The sequence below is a fragment of the Musca vetustissima genome, unplaced genomic scaffold, assembly GCF_032173495.1.
Source record: "Musca vetustissima isolate MV318-11 ecotype Yass unplaced genomic scaffold, APGP_CSIRO_Mvet_v1 utg4449, whole genome shotgun sequence".
NCBI classification, from domain to species: domain Eukaryota; kingdom Metazoa; phylum Arthropoda; class Insecta; order Diptera; family Muscidae; genus Musca; species Musca vetustissima.
Genome location: NW_026880903.1, coordinates 301418 through 311366, shown reverse-complemented (window position 1 = coordinate 311366; position 9949 = coordinate 301418). Strand labels below are relative to the sequence as shown.

The window sequence follows — 9949 nt, the reverse complement described above, 5'->3', positions numbered from 1 at the left end:
ATAATAACTACATTTAAAAATAAAGTATGTATATGGGATATCCTGATAGCGGTTCAGATTTAGATATAGCTCCCATATATAATTCAAAATAACTACACATCTTGGAAGTGGAAAAAAATCTTAATGATGACCACATCTCAACAAAGAATAATAAGTTAGTACGGGTCGAACTTTTTATACCTTCCTCCATGAGATATGTATTTGAAATACCCAAAATTAATGGGGGTTTTCAGGCAATTTGTTTGGAAATTTGTCCAAAATCCGAAAAATGGGACCTATTAATTCGCCAAGCCATGGTTTCTTTTGTTCACATGTTGTTGCTTGGAACTTAGCCAAAAGGTTCAGTGGTTGGAGATTCAGGATTACGTTTAAAGCTCCATGAGTTGTATTTCTGAGAAAGCGATACCGATACCGATCGGTGCACAGAATGTAAGGTAGGTCAATTACGAAAATTTAAGATTTATTTTATGGACTATCATTTGGCTTTGTAATAATATTTAAAATTCAAAAATTACATATTCAAAAATATTTAAATTTTATACTAAAAATAACCGGAAATTAAATATTACTTTTTTAAACTTTCTAGAAGGTTGACGACATATCAGTAATGCAAGGTTAATGGCTTTTTGTATTTAGAGGCTATCTATATACAAAAAATATATAACGGAATATTTGAAATAGATATTGAAATTTAATTTAAAATTCTAAATACCTGAAGACGTATCCTTATAGGAAATACTGCTCTTTACCAATAAGATCTTGAAATTAGAAGAAAACTTTTTTTCTGTTCCTGCAGATGCTTGCTTCCTCCCCTCTAACTAAATATAGATTGATCTCTATCACTATCACCTACCAAAAAAGAAGATGGATACTGAGATGATGGCTTATTTTTATTATTTTCCAAATATAGATCACTCTGCGACCTTAAAAACTCCACTTCCTGTCTGTTTGTGATGATGTTGTTGTTCTTGTTCGATTGGTGGATGAAGAGGAAGAACACAATAGAAAATAAAGGAACAACATTTGTGATAACAATTATATTTTGGTTGAGCGAGTGAGTGTGCGTACGGGTGTGTGTGCGAGGAAAAAAGGGAATAATCGAAAAAAATACCCTACACCTGCATGCAAACCCCCGTTTCATCCCCCTTTCGAAAAGCATTTAAGTATCCAGCAGCAGCAGACAGTCAAAACAACCATTGCCCTGCAAATAATTGTGGACTACGTGATCCATTTCAGCAGCTGCGGACTGGTTACAACATTGTCCTATGTAATGCAGCTATGGACCATGTCATTGTCAATCAAGAATGTTTTGGTTAAGAAATGTAACGGCAAATGATCGTTTTTTATCGTTTGCTCATTAATTTGTTGTTTTTGCAAGCGCTAGTTTTTTTTGCAGACACGTGTTTATCGTTTTTTTTTTGGCACAAATTTGACATTGATTTTAGTTTGTTTCTGGAAGCGTTGTGCGTCGGTTGCATCGGTGTGCGTGGTGATAAATTGCAAACAAAAGATTGTGTAAACAAAAGTAAAAGATTTGAAGGTAAAAAGAATAACTTATAAAAAAATGGAATGTAGTTCGCGTCATAAAAGACGGCTTTTAAAAGCTGAAAAAGAAGATTTTGTCAAAAGACTATTTAGTTCAAGTGTTGAGTGTGAACAAATTGAAGTAGAAAAAAATGCCGAAGCAGATTCAGATTCAATAGTTGAAATAGAAGGGACAGAAAATGATTATTACAATGCAAATGAAGAATTTGACAAAAGAAACAACTTTATAAGTGCTTTAGGGCAATGGCAGTTAAAAAGCCGGACATCCAACCAGAACATGAGAGAACTGCTAATAATTTTAAAAAATTATGGTTTGGATGTGCCTCTCTCTCCAATGACACTGGTGCAAAAAGTTAGTTCGAGGGCAGATATAATTTCTGTTCCTCCTGGTGAATATGCACATTTCGGCCTGAAACAAAATTTAATGAAAGCAGCACAAATTTTACAAAAATATGAGGAAATAATTTGCGATATTAATATTGATGGTTTACCCATCTTTAAAAGCTCAAATCTTCAACTTTGGCCAATATTAATTAAAGTTATTAATATTAGAAATATAAAGGTGTTTCCTGTTGGTATTTATAAGGGCAAACAGAAACCTCATGATATAAGTCAGTTCCTAGAAAAACTCGTTGAAGAAATTTGCGATTTACAGGAAAATCACTTGTTTATTGGTGGCAAAAAAATTAGTTTTAAAATAAGAGCTGTGATTTGTGATGCTCCCGCAAAATCATTCATTTGTGGGATAGCTCACCATTCATCTGCAAATGGTTGTTCAAAATGTACCCAAGTGGCCAAAAAAATATGCAATGTTTTAACTTATAGTTCAGAAGTAGGTACAATTATAGACGATGACGACTTTGCTAAAAGGAAATATAAAAATCATCACCAATTAAAATTTATTGAAACCAAAACACCATTGGAGAAAATAAATTTAAATATGATAAGTCAAGTTCCTTTAGACCCAATGCACGTTATTGATTTAGGGGTAACTAGGAAAATGTTGATGAAACTAGTAAAAAATAAAGTGAATGAAAAAATTTCAATTTCGAATAAGGGAAATATATCTAAATTACTAGTTTCATTAAAAAAGTGTATTACTAAAGACTTCACAAGAATGCCTCGTAGTTTGGATGAACTTGCGAACTGGAAAGCTACAGAATTTCGTCAATTCTTACTATACACTGGTGTTTTAGTCTTAAAAAACAATGTTGGTGATGATTTTTATTACACGTTTTTAGTCTTTCATTGTGCTATAAGGCTTTTGTCATGTCCAAAAAACTTTGAAAATAACATTGCTGCCGCCGAAGATTTGTTGAAACTCTTTGTTGAAAATTTCAGTGTCGTTTTTGGTCCTCAAAACGTTACCTATAATGTGCACAGTTTGCTTCATATATGTGAATGCGTCAAACAGCACGGTTTGCTGTACAGCTTTTCAGCATATGATTTTGAGAACCATTTGCAAATGATAAAAAAAGATGTTCGCAAACCGACTGATATTCTAAATCAATTACACAGAAGAAATGTCTTGCAAAATTTAATAGAAGAGCCAAAAACATTGGGGTTAAAAGAAAAAAATGGACTTATTTATGGTTACTTGGGTGATGAATACTGGTTGAGCATTAAAACACCAGATAACATTTGTCTTGTAATGCCATTTACCCCGTTAAAAATTACAGGCTTCAAACGAGGAGAGAATAATAAAATTTTTTTTAAAGCGAGACGTTTCAAAAATATTTGTCCTTTTTTTGAAGAGCCATTGGACTCATTATCAGCATTAGGTATATGTATTGCTGATAAGATATTAGAAGATAGTGAGGAAATATTTAATATTGAAAATATTAATTGCAAACTAATATCATTGCCCTTTGAAAATAAAGTGGTTTTAATGCCAATTCTTCATAGTTGCATTTAAAGTTGCAAAAATTAACGTCTCATTTATTTAATATAGCCAACACTTTTAATCTACGCAATTCTAACTGATATCTTCGCAATTCGACAATATTTAAAATGGAGGGCAGAAATCTTAAACATCTAAATACTTGCAACAGACTTTCTAATTGTAAGTAAATTTATAACATACATTTTTCAATTTTCTAAAGCCATATTACTATGTTTTTCAGATAGTGCCAAAGAAACGCCATGCTGTTCTTGCATAGAACTCAAAGGTAGTTTTTGTTAAATATGGAGTTTCGTCTTTATTAATAACATTGTTTAATTTATAGAAATGATGGCTGGGATGATGACTGAACAAAAAAAATTACAGGAACAGCTCTCAAAATTACAAAGTAAAGTATAATGTTTTTTTCGTCATCGTTATTTTTTGTTATATAGTTCTTTCTCTTATAGCAACAACAGAACAGCAAAACAAAATAATAGTGGAAATGTTAGCAGAGCACAAATTACAGCTGCAAACCCTCAATAAGTCCCAGAAAAATGTTACTTCCCTGTCAAGCAAATTTCCCCTCAAATCCGAAGAAGATCTCCAAAAAGTTGAGAGTGAAATATGCGATTCGAATGAAGAAAAATATGTAAGTAATCGTTGCCCTATATTGTATATATGTTGAAATACCTTCAATTTTAAAATTATATACTTTTTCAATATTTTTTTATTTTTAGATATCTGCTGTAAAGTATTTAATCGATGGCAGCGCAATAAAAAATTTGGAACGCATTTTTTCCCGGGAGATTTGCGTAATGTACAATACGGATGGTATTTGTGGGAAAAAATGTTTGAAGAATTTTAAAAGAATATATAAAATTGTTATTGGTAAGTATTCTGATTCTAAAACATTATTAAGTTTTAATGAATTTCTTTATTTTAGCTGCAATAAGTGACTATTCCCCCAATAGCGAAAAAGAATTTCGAGCAGCACTCCAAGTCGTAAAAAAAAGGCACTTCCGAGTTGTTTGTTCCCAAAACAAAAACAAAAATTAATTATATAATTTGTTAATTACATGTAATTTTTAATTTTTTTAATGACAGTGAATTGGAATATTACTTAAGTTTTTTTAATGAATTTATTATTACTTATATTATTTATCTCACTAAAGACTATCAATGTACCTGCAGAATGAAATATTTATTTTTATGTTTTATAGAATAAAACACTAATACTTATAGTACATTACTTATGTTGTATTATTTCCTGTTTTTCTCTGAGTGTATATATCGTTAAATCAGAGAAAAGCGCAAAATAAATAGACCACTTAATGGATTGGTTTCAAAACTAGCCCTCTGGGGTACTCTATGGACTAGTTACACGGATTAGTTTTAAGATCAACCGTATGTGGTGTACCATAGAGTAATGACGTGGACTAGTTTTGAAACTACTTTGATGTAATGCAAAGCTGGGTTACATGGTCCGGCCCTAGGACATAGCAATGCTAAATCGGTTAGGTTTTTTCAATGCATTTGGGTTAGTTTTGGACTACTCCTGGTCTGTTATGGACTACTCTTTACACGCGTGTAAGGGTTAGGCGCATTATTTGCAGGGTGATTCCCACTCATATATACACACACTGATATACATATATACACTAACACACTCTTGCAATATACACAACACCAATCCACGATGAGATGGTGTGCAGGGCCAGTACACACAACACTCACTCCACCATTCCAAGAAAAATAACGAATTTTCGGATTTTTAATTTCTCTGATAAAAATATTGAAAACAAAGATTATAAATTGACAAAATTGTTTACCTCTTTTTTATTAGTATTTTTTCTTATGTTGTGTTGTATGTGCTTTATTTTTTATTTGATTTTTGCGTCGTCGTTGTTGGCGGCTTTGTTAGTTATTTTCCTTGTTCATTTCATTTCGCATAGCCCATAAAAACATTACAAAGCAACTTATTTTTTCGTTTTCTTTTTGTTTCTTCTTCTATTTGTTTCTTTTGTTTTCTGTGTTTGGTTGTTTCGTTCTTTTGCTGTTTGCTACCTTATTTTTGTGTGTTTCTTCTTAGTATTCCTTCAACCAAATCCAACGCATTAATATGTGGTGCTGCTGCTGATGCTTCTTCTTTCTACGATTTCATTTGCTTGCTTGATTTTGCTTGTTTCTCGAATTGCTGCTACTGCTGCTTGAGAATTTTCACTTGCGCTTTTCTGCTCCAAATTCTATGAATTTTCACTTAATTTCTATTACCCGGGCAATGGTGGTGGCTGGGGACACGTTTGCCATAAATATTTCACAATTAAAAAACCAATTTCACGAGATATTTGTTAATAAAAATTAATCGCGTAATGAAACTAAATTTCTGCAGATAACGGAGCCATACTAAACTGAATAAATGACGGCGTGGCGTTGATTGTTTGCAAACGGTGGCCTGTGACAAAAAACGGAGCACACAACACAAGAATGAGGGAAAAAACGGAGCTAAAAAATAAATTATGGATGTTGAAATGCAGAGGGCGCTAGGTGTAAAATTGTATACAATGTGGCAACACTAATTATTTCAGATGACGCGAAAGAAGTAAATTCTTAAACAATTTGGAAATTATTACATTAGTTATGCACTTTGGTTACTGATACTTTTTGTGAAAGGTGGTGGTAAACCAATACCCACTGTATTTTAGGTTTCAGAAATTCCAAAAAAAGTCTTTGGATAGGGCTTGAACTACTAGTTTGAAAAATCCACACCTTTGGATGGGGCTTGAACTAAAATTTGTTTGAACTAATATTTTTAAATATCCACTCCTTCGAAAATTTCTTCTAATTATACCTACCTTGATCTCGTGTCATTTTCAACTATTAAAAAAATAACCGTTTTTTCATCAGAGTTGCAATTTCGGACAAACATTTGACAAATGCAAAACATCAAAGCCCCTGGATATTTTTGAACGACGGCTAAAGGATAATTGCATGTTTACATCCCAAAAAATTCTGCTACAAGCAAAGTAAAATTCTAATTGGAAAAAATCTAAGTATTGGGTTAAATGGATAAATCGAATTGGAATTGTTTTGGTATTTTTCTAGCTATGGCGCCATCGAAAACTTGAAATGTACCCGACACCGAAGCTATAGCATTAACAACGGTTCCAAAAACAATAGTAGATAAAGGCCAACAGCAACAACAACCTTACAGAGAAATGAAAAAATGACTGAGTAGTGTCCTGTGAATCCTTCCTGCGCGAAATGAAAAAATGATTCCATGGGTGCGTGAAAAATTTGCTGAAAGGCGGGCAAAGTGGTTGGCACGTTCCAAACGATCACAAGGTAGCAGTGGTGGTGGTAGTAGTGGTGGAGCTAGTGGCGGCGGCAACAAAGAAGATGATGACGATGAGTCCAGTGAAATGCGTGATCGAGATTCACCTCGATTTCATCGTTTAAATTGTAAAGACGACGACGATGATGAAGAGGACTTGGAAGATGATACCGATGCAAATTCACCGGGACACAGCAGTCAACATAGTTCACATAGGAATCAACATAATTCACCAACGCCCACACGACACCAACAACAACAATGCCATCATGCAACCCGCTCCTTACATTCGTCCCCCGTCAAGTTAGCTAAGTATGCAATGTTTTGAATTGAAAACAAATAAAAATTAAAATTCATTTCTAAATTCTTCAAGTAAAATGCAAAAATTACGTAGCATTTTTGCCAAGTAATATCCCATAATTCATTTCAACAGATTACATTAATGTTTTTTTCTTCTATGCTTTTAGAAAAAGTTCCCGCCGTTCCTCGGCAGCATCTTCGTCCTTCGCCACTACATTAGTTAATACAACAGATAGCTTTGCCAGAGGCTCATCGCCTCGAGAACGCATTAAGGTTCGTGTAATCTGTCCATCGGCCAGGGTAATGATATTCCAAACCGACTGTCAACGCCGTCTATTAGAATTGAAAAATGAAATTATCTTAGAAATATCAGATGACTTGATGGCCCATATGTCCCTGTATGCCTGTGAGGTTAAAACATTGGCTACAAAATTTCGTCTATTAAAGGCTGATTATCAAGGCATCGAACTGAATGAAGCACATAGCCTTGAACAATTGGGTATTGGTAATAATGATACCTTGGTTTTGGTGGCAAAACGTAACAATCTGCAGCAACTGGTAAATCAAACCCGAGAGATTCGTTCACCCTCGGACAAAGATATAGAATTGGCAACAAGAAATTTACCCGTACGTTCGGCTGATGTTCCCCTCGTGGATATTAATGAAATATTTCAGCAATCAAATGTGAGTGGAATAGGGAAATTGTTTATAATTTATCTTTAATCTTGCTTCCCTTTATTTCAGTTACATTTTGATGTCCGCAAAGTATTAATATCCCTGGCCCAGGCCTCTGCTGTGGTTATTGGTTCCGGTCCCTATGCCAAACGTTTAATAGCCATGCTCAAACAGAAACTTATCAATAAGCGTAACTATCAGAACGATACAACGCAGTGCCTTGTCGATATGGGCTTTAAAAAAGAAAAGGCCGAATATGCCTTGAAGCTGCACAATAATGTCTATTCGGCCGCCTTGGAATGGCTAATACAGCGTCAAAGTCAAGAGACATCGATTGAAGAGGTTGTAATGGGTATACCAAGGACAAATTCAATGGCATCACCATCGGGTATATTGTCAAGTGATGTGAGTAATTTTTATATGTCACATTCTTTAAGGATCCTCGAAAGGAAGATTTATTTTCAATGTATCTGAAAAGCCTTGTCCTTTAATAGAAGTTTTTAGGCCTTTTAATGTACGATCTAAAATCTTCAAATGGTAGATCTTGTCTTTTAATGGCTGACCTGAAGTCAATTCGTAAAATTGTAATTTTAAAGTCATTTAAGGGAGACCATTCCTGAATACAAAAATAAAATCCAGGGCCCCAAGTCTATAATCTTTAAAATTAATATTCTTCAATTTTTCTCTTTACAGAATACGGTGGAAAATATTGCAGCTCTATTGGAAATTGTACGCATATACAGCTATCGTGATATTCCGCCTACCCCCGATGCTGTGCAAACTTTGGTGGAGATGGGTTTTCAGGAAAGTGACGTCATTGAGGTGAGAGAAACATATTTTGTAAAAATCGATAAAATTTTTCTAAAAAAATTATCTAAATTTTTTCCTTAGGAAAAAATATAAAAATCACATTGTAGGTAATGTTTATATAGAAAATCTCACTATCGAAATTTTTCTATAGAAAAATCACACTATAGACAAATCTCACTATTTTTCGATAATTTTTCTATAGTCTCACTATCGAAAAATCTCACTATCGATAATTTTTCTATAGAAAAATCTCACTATCGATAATTTTTCTATAGAAAAATCTCACTATCGATAATTTTTCTATAGAAAAATCTCACTATCGATAATTTTTCTATAGAAAAATCTCACTATCGATCCACCCCTCAGGATATTACTTGAAAAAAATATATTTCATTTTTTTAATTTTGTATAATTGCTTCAACACTTTCTGCTCTTCTTTAAGGCATTAAAGAAAACCTGCAACAACAAAGCTGCTGCCTGTGAATGGTTATGTGGAAATCGTACTGGTAGTTTAGTAGAATTACGTGAGGGATTAGCTCAAGACTCGCCAATATTAAAAACAATATTGCAATTGCCACAAGTTCAACTAAGCTTAAGTAATCCTGAAATTTTATTGGGTAAGTTCGAAAGAAAATGAAAAATAATGTTAAGAAAATTTCAAAAACAAAATTCTCTTTTAGCCTTTTTAGCAATACTGGAAAATGAACAATCAATACGTGTGTGGGGCGATGACAATGACACAACCTCGGTTATAACACATATCCTACAAAAATATCACGAAGAGAAACATGTTTTGGGCATAAATCAATTCTATAGCAGTCGATAGTTAAACTTACTAGGATTTTAACAAAAAGGGAAATCTATGAGATTCACACCACAATTATGAATGAAACACAAAGGTTTCATTCAACATTGTGTTTGAATTTTATAATGGTCCCCACCCGAAAATAATCATGTACAGTTATACATATATAAATAATAAGTGACAACTTTTAAAATAAAAATTAAATTTTAAAATTTAAACAGCACCTCTTATACTAAACACCACCAAGAAAAACAAAACAAACAAACTTGCCAACAACTGCTGCAATATAGCCTGCAAAAATTGCAATTTAATATTATTTTTTTATGCGCACATTTTAGTTAAAAAGAAATTAATTTATTTTTATGAAAATATATTAGATATGTGTGTGTGCTTTGCCAAAAACAAAATAAGAAACTCTAAACAAAAATAAATGATATCAAATGAAAAATAATAAGCAAAGGAAAAGTGCAATTCTATTCAAATAATATTAAAAAATAAAGAGGTTATTTACAATACTCTTCTTCTATATATATACATACAGAGAGAACACAAAATGAAATTGGAACATTTTATCAAAATGTTTTGAATAATTCAATACATA

General features: G+C 32.9%; 2 protein-coding genes across 10 annotated transcripts; both read left to right on the top strand.

The window, feature by feature from the left end:
- The first annotated feature begins 1464 nt into the window (after positions 1-1464).
- LOC133326856 (uncharacterized) lies at positions 1465-4676 on the top strand. Of its 9 annotated transcripts, none has more exons than XM_061535462.1 (7): positions 1465-1540; positions 3497-3607; positions 3669-3713; positions 3771-3833; positions 3904-4076; positions 4165-4315; positions 4371-4676. In XM_061535462.1, the coding sequence occupies exons 2-7, from the start codon at positions 3556-3558 to the stop codon at positions 4481-4483; spliced, it is 597 nt and encodes a 198-aa protein (XP_061391446.1). In that variant the 5' UTR covers positions 1465-1540; positions 3497-3555; the 3' UTR covers positions 4484-4676. The 9 variants fall into 9 exon arrangements, 5 of the variants coding, with proteins under 5 accessions (XP_061391446.1, XP_061391447.1, XP_061391443.1 ...); XM_061535459.1 differs by having other exon boundaries at positions 1466-1540; positions 3895-4076; XM_061535464.1 differs by having other exon boundaries at positions 1466-1540; positions 3895-4076; positions 4165-4319.
- A 2020-nt stretch (positions 4677-6696) lies between these two features.
- LOC133326837 (ubiquitin-associated domain-containing protein 1) lies at positions 6697-9370 on the top strand. Its single transcript, XM_061535443.1, has 6 exons — positions 6697-7070; positions 7226-7742; positions 7803-8138; positions 8427-8555; positions 8986-9160; positions 9224-9370. The coding sequence occupies exons 1-6, from the start codon at positions 6697-6699 to the stop codon at positions 9367-9369; spliced, it is 1677 nt and encodes a 558-aa protein (XP_061391427.1). The 3' UTR covers position 9370.
- Positions 9371-9949: the final 579 nt, after the last annotated feature.

What these genes read in the sequence shown, in the direction of transcription:
- LOC133326837 (XM_061535443.1), top strand. Translation starts at nt 6,697, where the DNA reads ATGATTCCATGGGTGCGTGAAAAATTTGCTGAAAGGCGGGCAAAGTGG. An exon ending in CGGGTATATTGTCAAGTGAT is followed by an intron (nt 8,139 to 8,426) that starts GTGAGTAATTTT and finishes TTCTCTTTACAG; the next exon opens with AATACGGTGGAAAATATTGC. An exon ending in AGGAAAGTGACGTCATTGAG is followed by an intron (nt 8,556 to 8,985) that starts GTGAGAGAAACA and finishes CTCTTCTTTAAG; the next exon opens with GCATTAAAGAAAACCTGCAA.
- LOC133326856 (XM_061535459.1), top strand. Translation starts at nt 3,556, where the DNA reads ATGGAGGGCAGAAATCTTAAACATCTAAATACTTGCAACAGACTTTCT. An exon ending in TTGCAACAGACTTTCTAATT is followed by an intron (nt 3,608 to 3,668) that starts GTAAGTAAATTT and finishes TATGTTTTTCAG; the next exon opens with ATAGTGCCAAAGAAACGCCA. An exon ending in ATTCGAATGAAGAAAAATAT is followed by an intron (nt 4,077 to 4,164) that starts GTAAGTAATCGT and finishes TTTTATTTTTAG; the next exon opens with ATATCTGCTGTAAAGTATTT.